The sequence below is a fragment of the Rhagoletis pomonella genome, unplaced genomic scaffold (genome assembly GCF_013731165.1).
Source record: "Rhagoletis pomonella isolate Grant_MI unplaced genomic scaffold, Rhpom_1.0 Rhpom_scaffold_00012, whole genome shotgun sequence".
In the NCBI taxonomy this organism is placed as follows: Eukaryota; Metazoa; Arthropoda; class Insecta; order Diptera; family Tephritidae; genus Rhagoletis; species Rhagoletis pomonella.
The window spans coordinates 8,000,620-8,019,669 of NW_023458566.1; the positions used below are offsets into that span (position 1 = coordinate 8,000,620).

At 34.0% G+C, this 19,050-nt stretch overlaps 1 protein-coding gene across 1 annotated transcript in view; it reads left to right on the forward strand.

Annotated features, from left to right (window-relative positions):
• The window catches only part of LOC118747764 (homeodomain-interacting protein kinase 2), a gene marked incomplete at its 3' end in the record, with an annotated part of 159,952 nt that overhangs the window by 137,002 nt on the left and 3,900 nt on the right, over positions 1-19,050 (forward strand). Inside the window, 1 exon segment of the mRNA XM_036481890.1 lies at positions 18,644-19,017. Coding sequence (XP_036337783.1) covers positions 18,644-19,017 — 374 coding nt within the window.

Here is a 19,050-nt window from a genome sequence, read left to right on the forward strand (position 1 = left end):
AACCACCCACCTGTTTGGAAATTGTTTTAATTTAACGCTTGCATTTGCTAGTTACAAGACTATTTCCGGTCCAGAAATACTATGTACCAATAAAAAAAAAACACCAACTTAGCACTTTCCTCTCTTGTTTGCAGTGCTGTGTACTTTTTATAATTTTTTTTTTTTTTTTTTTGTGAAATTTTAGACTTGTATTATTTGCTGAATAGTATGTACATTGAACTAGATTATGTTGGCTAGTAAAATAAAGTACCGATGTTCGTTTTATCGATCTGGAAAATCTTTGGTTTGCTGTGTTGAATTTCATTCTACTATTTTACCATCGCTTTGCTCGATGATTCATCAGCTATCATCAGGTCAGTTACGCCTGCGCGGGTTTTTGCTAGGAGTCGGACCAGATGCTTTCACACTTTCACTCATGTCCATAATACGCTCGTGAAAAAGAAGTTTACTTAAGGTCAGCATGTAAGCTTTTATTTCCACCGACAGTTTAATATGAGCGACCAACTTGCTTCCGCGAAAAAGATTTTTGTCACCCAAGCCACCAATTCCTTTATCCAGCTCATAACCGCCCCGCACATAACAATTAAAGAAAATACTGCTCAGAATGACACCACCTTAAAAATTCAAATACATATACAACTTTGTTACTCGAAATTAGCTATCTGGCAGCCTTGGTTAGGTAGTATCAGCTGATATGACAAACATTATAACACACGCGTTATTTTGCCAGTTTATAACAGGGATTGTTTTGTTGAATTGACTGATAATTTATAACAGACTAGCAGATCCAGCAGACGTTGCCCTGTCCAAAATAAATTACCTACTTGACAACGCAGCCGAAAAAGGATTGAAAGTTTTAATTCGAGTATAGTCATTTTGGGTTTAATCCTAGCTTGTCGCTAACCCCAAGTTTTCTCCAAAAGCATATCTCCATGTTCCAGTACTCTGCCGTAAATACTTTCGTGGATATGTATGCGATATGAAAGTTTCAGTTCGTATGGGAGTTACCACGCCCACTTTTTTCATAAATTATAAATTTCATTGTGATTACATCACATTTTTGTTCCTAAGTTAATTTTATCCACACAGATGCTGCCATGCGTTTGAATGTGCCCTCCACTTTCCATATTTTCCTATAATAAAAAGGGGACTAGGTTCAATTCTAAGTCATAATTTATATTTGTGCAGAATTTCAATCAAATTCTTAAATTTTTGTGTGGTTTACAGCTTTTTAAATACTTTATGTGCCGCTTAATTACTTAAGTAATACAGAATATTTCCAATACCGTTTTATTTGTATACGAAAAACTGTTTTCCTATGTTTTTGATGTTTTTAAAATTTTAAGTGATTTAGAACTCAAGTACTATCAACAAACTTTTTCCTCATCATACCTTAGTTTGCTTTAGGGGTTTTCATCATTTTTTCCTGACTTTTCAGAATATTTTTGTTATTTTGTGATACTTTTTATTAGTGTTTTTGGAATCGTTTGTGTAATTTTCAGGGACTTTCGATTTTGATTGTCGGGACTTCACCGGTATTTAACGAGATTTTTTCTGGACCGTTTAAAATTTTGTGAGGACATTTTGCAATCATATAGGATACGGTTCGGAATTTTTCCGAACTTTTGTTAATTTTTATTTTTTTTTTATTTTTTTGGTGCTATATTATTTGAAGAGTTTTTCGGAATGTTTTTTTTTTGTGATTTCTCGGGATTCTATTTATGAACTTTGGAAATTTTTTTAGGGCTTTTCACATATGTAATACTTGATTATCTACTACATCATAAATACCTAAATAGTTTAGTACTTAGTATTTAGTATAAACAGTTTTTGCCCATCATTGGTACATCTATATTTTTTTTAACTTGTACTAAGTATATATTTTCCAACTCATCACTCATTTACGATGACCACATAATACAGTACTTATTGCTCTTTTTTCTTTCTCTTCCAGGTAAATATTAATCCACTCCCCCCCCCCAAATAAATTTTTCGTAATCAAGTGTTTATTAATGACAATTAATTTCAATGGAAAACTCGTCGCCATTGCTTAGGTAAGTAAGCAGGAAATTTGTACTAATTACGCACTTGTGTTGGAATATAACAAGTTATGTACGTATGTATGTATGTCCTTCAGCGTATACCGTTATATACACATTCTTTCGTCATGTTTACTTAACCAACTTTCATAACACATTTTGCCCTGTTGCTGCAATAAAATAGAAATTTTATGTTATGGGTGGTATGAATTATGGTGGGACCGACCTTAGCAAAAAAGGAGAATTTACGTTGTTAAACGTTTGTTGACCGCCACCACCTACTATGTATTTATGTATTTTTATTTGCGTATTACACAGCCCTCACTGCAGACGCGTAGAACCAAGGTGGATGGATGCCTGAAAGTTGTTAGCTTGTGCGAAATGTCGCAATCAATTTCATTTTTACCTACTACTTCTTTTTTACGACTTTCGCCTTCATACTTGCTGCTTGCTATACTTGCGCCAATCAATAATCTAATGGCGATTTCGTTTCTACAAAAAAATGTTACCTTCTCATCGCCCGCTTCTTAGTGTTGGTGCGTAGAGGGCGAGAAGGAGGTTGCATTTTTCGGTAGAAACGAAATCGGCATAAGACTGCCTGCACATCTCTAATGTCCTTCTACATGTGTATATAGTATGTACACATATGTATTTGTGTGAACCACTTTCTAACAATTTAGTGCTAAAAACCTTCTTAATGTCCTTGCTGGTCTAAATATATGTAGCTATATCACGCATATATATATATATATATATTGTTTAATAAATTGCTTTCATTTTGTATTTAGAACTCATTCTCCGGCAGTGGCGCGCGCCATAACTATAAAAATATTTCCTGTTCTACATTGGCTGGCTATCCGGGTGTTTAGCCTCAGCTACCTATTTGGCCGAAAATAGAATTTTCATTAAACTGATTACGTGTTGCACCTTCTGCAGTTTTTATTTTTCTTTTGTCATATTTTGCATTTAAACTTCTCACCAACCTCGTTTGGGCGTTAAAAATAGCGAAAGTTTGTTACATTTACTAGTTATTATTGACGAGTGAGTGAGGTAGGTAAGGTAGATGGCTTCGATCGCGAAAAAATAACCATAAACTTCGGCCGCAGGAATAGGAGGTGTGCGGTTTTTTTTGCGCGCGCGCCTGCAATAAAATTCCACTTTCTTTTGCGCATTTCATTTCCAGCTTTCATCCGCTTCCTTTTTTTGATTAGCGGTTCTAGTTTTTATTTAATTTCCTCGTTGTTGACGCAACATTTTTGTGGCTGTGAGGCTAAGTGCGGCCCAACTATCAGTACTAGGAGTGCAATTTTTATGTGGTTGTAACACGTGATTGCCCATAAGCAATGCTTGTGGTTGTCATCGGTGGGGTTTTGGGCTTGACGGCCTAATTTGAAATTTCTGACCAAAGTTACCTTGCATGAGTATTAGGGTGGAGGGAAAACAAAAAATGTTGCGTTTCGAAATTCGAATAGCGTGGAATCGTTGCCGTTGGACGTCAAAATAATACGCCTAAATTTTTTGTTTTTTGAAAATCGGTTAATTCTTTCTTAGGCGATTATTGCTAATGACCACAGATATATAATATTTTGTTGCTTACACTTTTGCTAAATGTTAATGAGAAGCGTTTTTGTGGCAGAAAAGCCCTCGGAGGTTAGCCATTGCTTGACGAGGTGCGTCTGTTGTTAGAAAAAAAACTTTCTTATTTAGGTGTTGCTAGGATCAGGGATCTAACCCGGGTCGTGGGGAGTGGTAGTACGCACCTCTAACTACTCAGCCACAGCGGATGGCTCGTTTTTGCTTCAATGACGAATCTGTCCAATAGCCGGCGATCGTTGGGGTCTTTTTCAAGCTAATCGATGTGAATGGCACGTCATGCATCAAAAAAAAAAAAATTAATAAATACTGGGGCCCATGATCTTGTTGACGGACGTACTCGTTTTGCCCGTTCGTTTTTTTGGTAAGAGCTCACCCGGTTTAAGGCACTGCTTTGACTGTTTATTGGGCTCTAATCTATTGTAATGGACCCACGTCTGGATTGTGGTTGAATATCGCCAAACGCTACCCTGAGACGATTTAGCTTGTGATCGATTGCGAGTAACCGCGGCACCCATTGGTTTCATGGCCAAAAATTCATATAAACTGTAGTATGTATACTAGCTCAGTTGAGATACCAACAGCTTCAACCAGCTCACACGCTGTCATTCTCCGAACACCCAACATAATTCTATCGGCGCTTTCTAGAATGGCGACGCACAGTAGGCCGTCTCCATATAACCGGCTGTCAAAAGTAGTAACTGTACTACAAATTCGCTGAAAATTTTCAAGTCTTTAAAAGCGGGACTTATCCCAAACTGTTCCCGAACTTGTCCCCAACTAGTCCCGAATTTTGGCCTCTGGAGTTTAAAATTGAAATTTAGAGGGTCTGTAGCAATTTTTTGTTTTTGTTGCACCAGTATTGTCTACTATATTTATGAAAAGAATTTATGGTTTACCGCGAGGCTACACTGAGAAAAGAGTCAGATGGAATATATTTCTCTCCACACAAGATTTGATAACTAAGTACATATAAGTAAGAATCATGTGTGGGGAAATTTTAAATTTTTAAAGTGGATTCATCATTTTAGCTCAGAGCTTTTCTTCCATGGGGTTGTTGTTGGGTTTCTCTCCCAGAGAAAAGTCCTCCCAGAGAGAGAAACACAACAACAAGCACATCTACCTTTAAGAGTGCTAAAAACTTGCTGATTTATTAATTACAGCATTTAAATTTTTTTCCGATACCGCGCGTGACTATTCACAAGAAGTCGAAATATAAAATTTTCCGAGGTAGATTCCTAGTATTTTAATCTTGCCCAAGCGTATGAATATTTCAATCCTTTGCCAATACCACACACTGTTTTTGACAATTTTGTGCTTCACGTTTTCGAGTTTCATAACAAAAAAAAATAAAAATAAAAAATAAATTAAAATGAATTAAATTATTGCTACCCGTCAGCAACAGAAACCAATAGCAAAACGTGCGAATAATGATTGACGTAAATGTTAAAGTTTTTTATTGTAAAGGATGTGTTCTTTGTTTTGTTTTTCTTTCGTCGCCTCCACTTTTTCAGTGTCAGTGTAGTCAAATTCGAATTAGCAAAACAAAAGGTACATATGTATGTATGTATGTAGATTGGCATCAATGTTAAATTTTGTTGGTGATGGATGGATGTAACGCATTCACCGGTGGCAGCTTAGTTTTTATTGTTGTTTTTGTTAATGTTGTTGTTAAACGAGAGGTTTGTGTGCTGCGTGCGTGCGTTGGAACGTGCTGAGTCGATGTGGTTTTGTTATGTAAAATATGATTTTGTGGAAATTTTGCTAACAACGCTCGACACAACGTGCTTAACGCCCTATTTGCTAACCTAACATCGTTATGCTCGTTTTCTTTTTTTTTCTGCAATTTAACTGCAATGCCGCTAAAAAGTGTAGGCTAAAAATGGAATGAACTGTAAGCTAACTTTGTTGCCAACAACGTTCAGTTTTGTGGGTGAAAATCCACAAAGTTAGTCCATTAAAATTATTTCACTCAATTACTAAGCTTTTCATTTTGTTAATATGCAAAAATTGCTTAATAATATTAAAATGTGAGTATATATCCATGCTATGGTTTAAGAGTGAATTGATAAAAAGACTCTGTTTTAGAATGAGTTACTTACTTTAGTAAGGATTAGGCAGGAATTGGAAGCATGAGCCACTTAACGGTGGTAAGGGATTTTTTCGAGTTTCGGTATGTAGTATCTATATAGATATTTAGTATTATATGAATGTATGTAGTTCAATATCAAATATGTAAATGCAGTAGTAGGTTCCCGAAACCACCCAAAAGTATTTAAAATATATGGTTTTTCTTTCATATCTTCGAATTTCATATGAAATGAATTTGAGGTGACAAAAAATGAAAAAAAAACTGATATGTGTAAATATTTGGTAAAAAAAACATGTCTTCTTATTTTCCAGGGATTAAAAATTGTTCTAATTTTTTGCAATGTGTAATAATTTGTATTCTTATGAAAAAAATAATAGACATTAAATAAAAAATAAATAAAAATACTTTAGCGAAATTGGTCAAAATGTCGTGTCCCATTATTTTCACACGACTGTATATGGGGCGTTACATACCAAAACGGACTGGGTTCACACTTCATGTGTTTGATTTGTTTAAAATGTTTAGGTTAGATGGAAAAACCAAAATAATAAATAAATATGAAATTTGAGCTTTATTTAATAAATTTTTAAAAACTTTACAGCACAAAAACAAAAACAAATCGATTTAATAATTTTCCACATATCTCGAGAACGGGACGAGGAAAAAATTTGAAACACATCGAAATTCTGTATGAAAAAAAAAATATTTTTAAAATATTTTTCTATTTACATATACACATAATTTGATTTTGATGAAATTGAAAATGTCTACGGTATACGTATATTATATTTACAAAAAAAAATAATAATTGAAAACATGATAAAAACATTAGAAGGTAAAACCATTCTCTCAATTCGTCGGCCATGATTTTTTTCTGACGTTTGCAAACATTTTAAAATCATATAAAATTGAAAATAAAAAAATGAAATTGTTCACAATTGTTGTTGTTTGAGATTAAAAATGAGAATGTGTGTGTGAGCCTGAGCTCGAATTTTAAAATTATATTGTTGGCAAACGTCAGACTGCCTCTCAATGATTTTACCTTGTAATGTTTTTATCATGATTGAAAATGTGTACTGCATATATGAGCAAATCTCACGAGTGTTTTTTTTAGTGTCACTGCCTTCTCTCGCCTGAAAAAAATGTTAAAGCATTCCTCTTGCATTTATTTCAATCAATGGAGTTCCAGAAACAAGTACAACAAATAAGTTGAATTCAGATGTGTTGGTATTTGAAAAAAAAATTGGGACGTGAATGAGTTTTTCTTTGCACAGAAATAAAAAGAGTGGGAAAATACCTTTCTACTGATACCCAATAAGTCTCAACCAACCAGATTAGTTTAGGCCCAGTTATTCAAGTTTTCGTAAATCAATTTTTGAAAAAAGTTAAAAAAACAGCATCGAAATCTCATTATAGCGATTCTGTTGAAAAGATTTTTAAATGTTTTTATGCAGATTTTTAAAGCTGAAACTGTTTTGTCATCTGAGGAGATTTTTTCCAAAAAATTCTTTAAGAAACTATTTTTATTAATAAAAAACTTAATTTTTGGAGATATTTTCAAATCGTTGCAGCTCATGTAAATCTTAATATTTTTCCGAAATATTTTGGTGGACGTCTTCAAATATAATAAATTTTGTAATCCTGGCGGAAAACCGCAATATTTTTTGGTGATGCAGTCTAATGTACATGAGTGGTTATTTTTAATTTTTTAGTATATTTTTTTACATTTCATTTAAACACAATTTCGCGATGGAATCTTGCTATTTATGCAAAACTAAAAAAAATGCATTGTGTAAGATAAGTGTGCCACCGTTTTGGATAAAAAAAAAACGTTTTTGCCGAAAAATGACGAGAAATACACTTACCAAAAATAAATCTATTAGATCACTCTGCAGTTGAGAACTCACCAATCGATTAGCAACCCACAAATGTTAATCGAAATTATGCAATTACTAGAAAAACAATAAACAAATTATTAATTGCTTAGTCATATGATCCTTGAAAGAAAATAGATAGTCCATCCACTGACAGTTAAATTCGTGGTTTTTATTTAACACATTTTGCGCACCCAAACTACGACACACTTGAAAAAATCAAACATTACAAAATCGACAACTAAACATTTCACCTCGTGTTACAAAAATGTCAACAACATTTAATTGCTTGCAATTTTTTTTTCGTTCGTTCACCTGATTTGGCTCACTTGTGCATACACTAAAAACGACTGCATACATACATATGTACGTGCACTGCAAACACACTCACATTGGTAAAAATGCTGCTAGAATAAAACGAAAATTGCAATAAAAGAATATGTTTGTTCACAGGTACGTACGTACATACAGTCAGTGTCACATGTAGGCGTACACCTTGTTCTAATATAATATTCACAATTATTTTCATGAAATATTTTTTTCATTATTTATTTATGAAAACATAATTCATTCTATAACATAAACCATATAAATCAAGAAATTTTTATGAAAATTTTTTGAATTTTTGTGAACCTTAAAAGAAGTGTGAAACTTGGTTTATGTTATGAATGAACTATATTTTCATAAATAATTAATGAAAAAAATATGTTCATGAAAATAATTGCGAGTATTATATAGAACAAGGTGTACACTTACATTCGGCACTGACTGTAGGTACTATGTAAATGTTTATTTGCTAGCATAATTAGTGGGTAAAGTTTCGCCTACCTTAGAATTACGTACTTGCCTAACATAAAATTTGCAAAATTTATTACCCTTAAAAGTTGTGACAAAAAAATATTGGCTGTTGTGAAATTTTGTGGCCGATTTCTATTTGTGACGTTGCGTAATTTATTTATTTTTTATTTTATTTTTTTGCAAATTTCTGCATGTTTTCTAACCAAGTTAGTTACATTTTAATTTTTCGAACCTCCTACAAAAAAAAAAAAAAAAAAAAAAATTCTTGTTGCGCTACTACCACCTAATTCCAATTGCCATGGAGCAACATAAATATAGTAATTAGCTACAGCGGGGAAAAATAGGACAAACAAATTACGAAGGTATTGAAAAGCTAATAACAATTTCGAAAAAAAAAGAAATTGAAGTCAAACCAGCCAGCATATGAAGCAACAAATGCAATCAGTTGAGTTGGCGTTCGTGTTGAACCTGAGTTGGGCGCCAGCATCTGCGCAGCGATATCAGGACAGAGTATTCACTCTACAGACAAGTGAAAAATATTAAAAAAAAAAAACAAATGCAATTTCTCGTTGGCTTGTGCCACGTTGTGATTTCGCAAAAGTGCCAAATGCCAATACAAGCTTCGTATGTTTGTACCTACCTACATATGTACGTTAATATTCATACATATAACCCGTCAAAAGCCAGACTTTCATAAGCATTTGCCGGTCGTGAAAACCACGTCTTAGATACGTGAACTCAATCTACATACATACACACATGTGTACTATATACAAACATACATACACATCTACATTAGACTGTACCAGAAAAAAAGTTCTCCACACACCTCTGAGTCAAAATTATTGTTGAAAGCAACAGAAACAATAATTTTTTTTTTTGCCGCCTTCTTAGATTTTTCATTATATCTTCAGCATCTACATGCAGCTGAATCTTAAAATATGTTACATCGATGTTTTTGTCTCGCGAAGACATTTTTTTTGCACCAAAATTCATTAAATAGATCTAATGTCAGTAAATTAAAGCTTGCCAAAAATCATTAAACTTTTGCTAAGGAAATCTTTCGATTCGGGAATTCGTAGGCAATTTCGATTTTTATTTATTTTTTCTTTCGTTTAACATTTAGAGTATGATATATCGATGCGTTTGGTTTCCCGAAGAATATTTTTTTTTGTAATTAAATTCATTGACAATTGAAATCAAGTACCCCGTTCTAGTACTTAGAAATCAGTTTTCAGTTCCTACGAAAAATTCATATAAAATGCCACACAAGAAATTAAAAAGAAATTTTCGTATATCAAATTTTCTTAAAACAGTATGCGACTCTCAAGAAAAAATGTTGGTATATGTACGTATTTATTTCTTCAAGAAAATTTACAGCAACGTACTTTTTAAGGCAACAAAGAAAATGAAAATATTTCTTCTGATTTTCCTTGAGAAATTTTCTTGCAAAAAAATTCACGACTCATTGGTGTATGGTGAACTTTTTTTTGCATGTTAGATGATACGGTCTAATGTAAATGCATACTGACTGGTATAAAAGAGTACATACATATATGTATGTATGTATGTAGCTGGTGAATTGATTAGCAATTGCCGGCTGAAATGTTGGCGTGCACTCTCTTGCATTTAGAGAAAAAGTAAACGTGTGCACACGTATGAATGTATGTATGTATGTCCTTATGTGCATAGGCCATTTACACCCATTCGAGATCGAATATCTAGCTGCATCGCGCCAATTTACGTAGTTTTCTTGATTAACTGATCTTTTGATTTGCACGTACTGGCTGATGTCGACATACCAATTACATATGTACGTATATATGTATGTACATTCATGCATTCTTATAACTATGCTCATATATATAGATGTGTATGCACTGGTAACCATTTCTAATTTCGTATACATACCCACTGGGAAAATAGGTAAGCACCTTCCGAGGTAAGCCATGTTTTCTTTCAGTTTTTAGTACCAAAATTGTCATCATGGCTAATGTCATCTACTAGTAAAGGGCAAAATGAACACCTCCGAAGACACATTACGTTGTCAGTTGCAAAATAACGTGCAGCCGAAGTTATTTCCAAGCACCGAACTACTCCGAGCGACTGCTCTGCATTACACGTAACTTACTTTGTATAGCGGCTCAGAAGTATGTCTGATACCAAATGTACATTCTAAATTCCTACTTACATAAGGCGGCCATGCCTTTGTAAAAGTAAGGGACGTTCGGCAGGTAAATGGTAATGACTGCCAGGTGAAGAGTAAGTTGCTAATAAGGTATTATTACGTGCTCCTAATTCCAACTGGGTACATATTTTCTTATCTATGTATATAATCTATATATATAATATGCGAAGGGATTTTTTGTCCAGGATTTCAAAACGAGATGACAAAATTAAAGCGCTTGGTCTGTAGATGTGCAAACTAGTTTTAGTTTTTCAAAAAGAGTTGCCACCTGTAATCAACACAATACCATCAAATCCGCACCGTTCGTTGGATTTCTCAAAATGAGGCGTCAAACTAAAAGCCTTGGACTGTAGATGTGCAATAATGTTTTACTTTTTTGAAAAGAGTTGCCACCTTTTAAAAAATTATATTCAAATTATTTAAAAATCGAATCAATTATGACAAACAGGGTATCAATCGAAATGGCTTTGAAAAGCTTTGATCCTTAGTTGAATTATAAGAGGGTTGCCACTTGTTTAAAAAATCATATTAGGTAAGAGAAATATGTATCACCATATGAGTGCGAAACGAAAGAATGTTGAGACATTTTTAGTTTGATCATTTCGAATGTTTGAAGTTAATTGCCACGTGCTTAAAAAGTTACATACAAATTATTCAGTAAGTTGGATGAATTATTAAAAGATGGATATAAATCGAAATAGGCTTGAAAGGGATTTATTCCTGACCTTTACTTAGGAGGGTTGCCATTTGTTCGAACAATCAAAATCGAATTAGTTCATCAGTTTATTGAAATACATGTGCATCACAATGTCCGACGAAAGAGATTTAAGAAGATTTTTAGTTTGAGAATACTTTGGAAAAGGAATTTCAAAAATTAGAGGTAAAATTAGAGACCTTAGCCTGTAGATGTATGATAAAGTTTTATTTTTAAAGATCATTAATAAAAAAATCGGATTTTTAAAGCCCGAATCTAAAAAGATGTACCGAAACGTTAATGCGCCTTTAAAAAATTAAATTGCATTTTAGGTTGCCAACTTGTCTACACGCAGAGCAACTAGTTGACCAATCTACCTCAAAAATCAAAAATTTGTAATTTTGCTCCAACCTGACAATCAACTTGACGAAGGTTTGCCATCTTGCCTACACACGGCTTATTTACCGCCGACTACTAGCGGTTGGCCAACTGGTTAGCCGATAAATTGATCCATGTGTAGGGCCTTTAAGGAAAGACCGATACTGCAGTATCGACCATGGTCGCACCTTCCGTACGGAATTAGCTGTTTGTACTAGTATCTATGTATGTACATATGTAACACATGCAATGTTGCCGCTTTGCTACTTTTTTACCGAAATTGGTATTTTTTTTTTCTTTATTTATCATATTTGGTAATATGGTAACTTATTTTTCAACTTGATAACTTTTTCGATTCAGTCCTACATGTAACATAGGTCAAAACAAGTTCCGGTTCCTTATTAGGAAGTGGGCCGTAAGCGTTTCCTTTTACAGAAATACCAGGTAATCCTGAAAGTTTCGTAAGGCGAACAGTTCTTAGGCGTTCCTAGGTTACTTTAATTATGTGATCTACAACAAACTGCTTGATAGTGGCTATTGTTATATCTACCGAGTCCTTTTCTAGAAAGTTGTGGATGGTCCTACCTTTCCTTGACAGTTAGTTAGCTTTGCAATTGCTATCAATATTCCGGTGTAACCCGGCAACCAAATGAGTAGAATTGTATGTCAATATGTATGTACGTTCAAAGGCTACGACGTTCAGTAAGGGAATTCCCTTTGTCTATGTCTGAGTCGAAAGCTCTCAGGATTGCTTTCAAGCATTTAATTTATATATTTTCGAATTGAGATATTTTCGGTCACTTGTTGACATATGTATGTGTGTATATTGGTCGTAACTGGGACAAATGTGGATTTTAAAGTGCTCCGAAATGTTAGTTTAGTTTAAATAAGTTTGGTAAATTTTTGTGGAATTTGGTAACCTTCTTTTGGGTAAAAAATAAAAAAAAATTGGCAACACTGAACACATGTAAGCAAAATATAGCCACCTAAAAGTCTACCCTACGTTGCTTAAGCAGTTGACACACTTTTCGTTCATTTTCTGACAATCGGTTACGGCAGCTTATTCATTTTATAGTCAGCCCTTAAAAAGGTGTTCGCACGAGGCGATTTTGCGTTCAACTCAATCAGGGTTGCACGAAAAAAAAGTTGAATGGCTCAATGTTGGCTGGCGACCAACTTTGTTGAAAGAGATTAGTTGAAAGGCCGTTCAACCAAAAGTAGAATGCAAAGTTGAACAATGCAAACGCCTTTTTATGGTAAATATTTTGATATTTTTTTTTTATATTTTTTATATTTTTAGTAGGGCTGTGCGATTATTCGATTACTCGAGCAAGTTGGTTAATCAATTATTCGGTTAATCAATTACTCGAGTAATGAAGATTTTGATTACTCAAAACGATGATTAATCGAGTTATTTGAAATATGATTACTCAAAAAAATAACTTTGCTCATTAAAAGAGTTTACTTTGGAAAATGCTTTCTTTTTTACATTCTGTATATAATTTTTGAAAACAGAAACGTTGTTTTCAATGTATCAAGGAACTTTAACTACTTTATACATATGTAAAGAGTTGAAATGTTGATTACTCATTTTACTCGAAATGTTGATTAATCATAAAGCAAATTACTCAAATATTTTTGTTTTTGGTTAATCAAAAATCTTGATTACTCGAGTAACTGAACTTTTGAGTAATCATGATTTCCAATTAATCGAATAATTGAGTTATTTACTTTATGATTAATTAAAGTTTTGAGTAATCAATTAATCGCACAGCCCTAATTTTTAGCCATTCAATTTTTTTTCGTGCAACCCTGCTTGAGTTGAAAACGCAAAGGGCTCTGTCACACGGTCAGTATTTATTGACGTCATGCAAGTATCGCGATATTTATTGACGGTGTAGCATGCAGTATTGATGGATCGTGATCCATATCGCAAAATTTCTAAAAATTTTGAAATCCGGATTGCGGATCGCAATACCGCCAATAAATACTGAACGTGTAGCACTTTCAAAACGCGATCCATACATTTCGTCAGTACATCTTTTACTCTCATAATGCGAACATCGAAAACGTATTCGCTCTGCCTTCGCCGAGAGGTGTTTAAAACCTTTCAAAAGAAATTCAAAAAATTTTAGTTAACATTGGAAATTTTAAAATAATTGTGGAATGCATTATCTGTAATTTATACGCCCAAAATAAAAATATTTTCTTGCGTCATAATAAGCGGTCACCACAAAAATTATGCAAATACTGACGCGATAAATATTGAACATGTAGCATTCGTGCGCGATCCATCAATCCATCAATATGGATCGCGATCCAAATATCGTGATAATTACTAACCGTGTGACAGGGCCCAAAAGTTGCCTGAAAAAGTCGCCCGTGCGAAAGCCCTATTAGCCCACATCAGTGATGGAAAAGTAGGCACAATAGTGCAATTTTTGGCACTTTTCTTTTCAGTGGCACTTTTGCCACAACTCATCCTGTTTTGGCACAATCATAAATTATAGAAACTAAGCATAATATGCGAATATACTATATAACAAAAAATCACATACTACATTATAGATTAAAAAATTACAAAAAGTGAAAATTAAAATAAGGGCCGTGAGAAATATTGTGTGTGGCAGCTCTTGACAAAACGCTGAATTCTATTGTACATGCCCAGCAGAAAAATAAGTTTTCGCAGTAACAAACTTTTAATTCAGAACTTTTAGAAAGATTCTAAGTTTGCAGTTTTATAGTCCGTTAAATAAAAGTGCAAGTTTCTGCAAAATCTCGTTAATTTTTGATAATTTTCTTTTTGCTGACAGTGTGATATATTTTCATACATTTAAAAATCTTTCGAACACACTTTACATCGAAAAAATTAGTAAAATCGTAAATTTAGAATCTTTCTAAAAATTCTGAATTAAAAGGTTGTCAGAATTCGTAACTACCCTTCATCAAAGTCATTTGCTGTAATAATCTGGTTAATCAATAATTATTATATAACCTCAGTGTATTTTAAAAATACTATCTATAAAAATATATTGTTCTTAAAAGATCTTACAAGAAAGAAATTTTAGTTTTATGACACTTTCATCTTCTCTCGTCACTATTTTTGAAGACCATTAGGCACATTTTGAAATTTTTAAATTCCATCCCTGGCCCACATGTTGGCTCGGCATCCCATCTTTTGTTGGTCATCCACTTCACAGTTACCTAGAATATCCATATGACTGGGCAGCCAAATAAATTTCGTTGTGTGCTCCGTTTTCCTCCAACAAGCTTCCTACATTGTTTAAGGCATTTTGTACAAGTCCAAATAAAACTTTAGCGTGTTTGCCAATAACAGTTGGAGCTAAGTCATCCGCATACGATGTAGCTGGCAGTCCGTGGTTTGTAGGCGCAACTGCAAATTATTTGTGGAGTTGACGAGAAAATGTCGTCTTACGTTGTGGCTCTTGACGCATATCTGGTGTCTTATGCTTGTTATATCGTCGTACTATAGCTACTTTACCAATAAGAAGGCTAATGAATGCCGCACGTTGTAATCCAACCCCGGAAGTTTGCATGGTTCGAAAGACTTAATAGCCCATTCCACCTTGGATTTACTTATAATTCCGTTGGATGTCACATTGAAAGATTGGTAGCAGATTCTACCAAGTTTGGTGGTGTTTTACGCACTGAAAAGTGCGTGGTCGTAAGTACGCAGGGCGACTGGGCTTTTAGACAAAACTTTTCTATATATATATTTTTCTATATATTTGAGACACAACTTATTGCTTCGCATGTTTTATCCGATGAGTTTTAACTCGTCGAGATAAGCGATTAGGACATTCGATCATTGGTTGTAGACGGGTGGCACCAGCATTCCGCGAAAAGCGTAATTTGCATTGAGACTCTGCAAGTACCTCGTTTTGTTTAATGCAGTCGACAACCCATGTGGCGTTGGATATAACATCTTTACCTTACGCCTAGAGATATATACTTACGTGGAAAGCGCCACAGAAAGAGAACGCTGTGATAATTATGGCGTCTGGTATGATGTGAACAACTGACAGGAGCTATTATGCTTCCATTTTGGTTAAAGTCGAAATTCCTTTACCGACAGATGTGACTGGGAATCTCTTTTATTCGAAATGATAATTAGCTGCCCAACTTCACAGATTGCTCCTAGACTAGACATACGAATAATGTAAGACTTTTTCTATCAGAAACTGTCTTTGAAAGAGGTCTTTAGACTCCCAGATTGTGCAAGGAAGCTAGTAAAGCTTATCAACTTAGCTCCATCTAAACTGGCCTTCGTTATGGAAAGTGAAGCTGCTAGCCCTTGTGTCGATAACAACTAACTCTATATCCATTTAAGAAGGCCGAAGATTCCTACAATCTCTTCGACAGAAAAACGTCAATTTCTACTAAGTTTCGGGAACTGATATTCCGGGAAATGAGGAAGCCGACAAGTGAGCAAGAAATGGATTTGATAGAGTTAGGGGATGTGGCTCCAAATGAGACTGCTATTCTCTCACGAGTCGAGGATTTGGCTTGAGCAGCCGAGGCCTTAGAGTTGAGTTGCGATAAAATTCTTTCGCCACCTCCTTCCACTGGATTCAAAATTTACCTTCATCCCTATATCCCAAATTTCTTAAATTTTCCCCGTTTTTTGATGGTCCTCTTCAAGTCAAAACTTCCTTTCAGAGAAGAAATAATTTTTTAAATTTACCATCTAAAGTTTCTAGGAAATTCCTTGAGGATATTTGCGCAGAAATTTCTGAGCTATTAAACGTTGTATGTATGTATGCATCTATTCAAATGCTTTACTATGTTTTATCTGCATTAAGAACTGTTCAGACGCAGATAAGCTGGTCGAGTGATTGGATGAACGCAATACAAAATAAAACAAAGCAGCATCGTACAACAAAGGGGCATTGGCGCTTTTGTGTCAACAGAGAAGAGAAATAAATGCAGTATCAACCGCTTTGGGTTAAAATTTACATATCAGCTTCTACAAGACGACAAATTTATATACATACACGTATACATTTCATGCATTTTACCACAGCAACAGTAATGGTAATTTGTAAGAAGATAAACAATATCTTACAACGAATCGTCGCAATTTTTATTAGTTGAAATATCTTTGTTTTTACTTACATGTATTGTATTTATTTGTACAGCTATATACAGTGACTCACAGAAGTATTTTGCTTTGATTTTTTCTTACGTTGTTCAAAATGTTTTTCAGTCTACAACAAAAACCGTTTAAATCAAAATTTCAAACTTTCCGCAAATTTTCATTAAAATTTTAAACTTTGTTTACACAATTTTTTTTTCGTGAAGCTGCATATAAGAATATAGCTCGAGTCTACAACAACCATGCAAATAAAAATTTCATGTTTTAGAGAAAATTCAGCAAATTTTCCTCAAAATTCAGCAATTTTAAACTTTTTAATCAGATTTTAAAAAAAATTCGAGTTAGCATTTTCGTAATGAATTTTTTTATGGAAGAAATTATCTATTATCAAAAGTTAAAGGAATTTTTAAGCACCCTAATCTTATTAAACTGTTGGTTATTTTGATAAGAATTTGCTGAAATTTTCTTAGTTTTCTCTAAAAAATTAAATTTTAATTTAAGTGTTTTTTTTTTGTAAAAAGTTTAAAATTTTGATGAACATTTGCTGCACTTTTCTCTATAGTTTGCAATTTTGTATTTACGAACGAAAAATACTTAGTATGAAAAACATTTTGAATATCGTCAAAAAAAAAGCAATGTAAAATACTTATGTGAGTCACTGTATGTACTATGTACTATATCGTGAAAATGCTAGCATACAAAAATTTCCACTATTTTCCATATCTACAGTTCTTGTTGTCCGTCCGCCTGCATTTGTCGCTGTTCCTTGCCTCAATTGTTGCCGGAAATTATGTGACGACACTTTTTGTTTTATTCGAATTTCGCACAATTTAATTAATTTTGCATCGGAGTAAGACGTACTTGCATATAAATATGTATACATTTTCTTACATAAATACATACATACATATGTACATATCTACAGTGGTGGGAGAAATAATAAAAACTTTTTATTTTGACCATTTTTGACCATATTACTTTTGTTTATTTGAAGTTTATTATTTTTTTTTAAAGTCTACTGCATTATATAACATGCACCATGTAAATCCAACTTTGTATAAAAATTATAAGATTTGCATAAAATTTTTTTGAAAAATTTTTGGTATGCAGTTTTATATTATAGCCCATTAAATTTTAGTTGGTTAAGTGCAAATTTCAAGGCGCTAGAAAATCGCGTTGATTTTTGATAATTTTTTTTTCTGACGCTACTAGGCATTTTCTTCCATACAAAAAGTAATTTTGAGAATGCGCAACACCGTCAGCGAAAAAAATTATTAAAAATTAAAGCGATTTTCTACCACTTGCACTTTCACGTACTAAAATTTAATGGGCTATAATATAAGACTACATACCCAAAGTTTTTCTAAAAATTCCGAATAAAAAGTTTGAAATCGTTTGTGGGATTTTGGTAAAATTTGTTGAATTTTAAAAATTTTTGTACAAAGTTTGGAGTGTAGTTTTATATGGTGCGTGTTATATGTATAACGCGCTACATTTTTATAAAAAAATATGAAGCATCGAATAAACAAGAGAAATATGTATATCCAAAACTGGTCAAAATAAAAAGTTTCTATTATTTCTTCCACCACTATATACATATCTCCTATATACTTGCAATGTATGACTGTAAGTCTTGAGTGCAATAGTGCTGCATCTCTAAATGCTCGCGCGTCTAGCATCATTTCAGCAGCCGCTGTTGTGCCGTTCGTACGCATAGAGAGCTGGCTGTGCTGGCAGTCCAATCTGCGAGTTAAGAGAAATTTTCTATTTTCTAGTCCCAGCTAATTTCTATTTTTCAAAGTAAATTTTTCTGCAAGAAAAGTAATACATTCTTATTAATTGCTTATTTCCATTTCATTCCTTTATTTCAGAGTGTAATTGCGGTTGCCTTGATTCCTACACATCGTCCTCCTCGTACATTGCCTCAGGCTCTACAACTCGCTGTCAAAGCACTAGTAACGAAGCTGCCGGAGTTGGTGTTATAAGTAGTACAACCGCAGTAGCAGCGTCAGCAGCATCTGCTTCAGCGCAAACGGCATCCACCAATTCGGCAGCGGTGGCGGCGACGGCGACAGCGACGACGACAACGAATAACAACAGCCTCAAGACGGCGCACACTAAAGTCGCCACGTCTGGGGGGCACGCCAATACGCAGCCCCCCAGCAAACGTTCGAGCAGCGGTGCCGATGGCGATTATCAGCTGGTGCAACATGAAGTTCTCTATTCGCTCTCCGCTGAGTATGAGGTGAGTTATTGGCGCTTCTTTTTGAATTCTTGA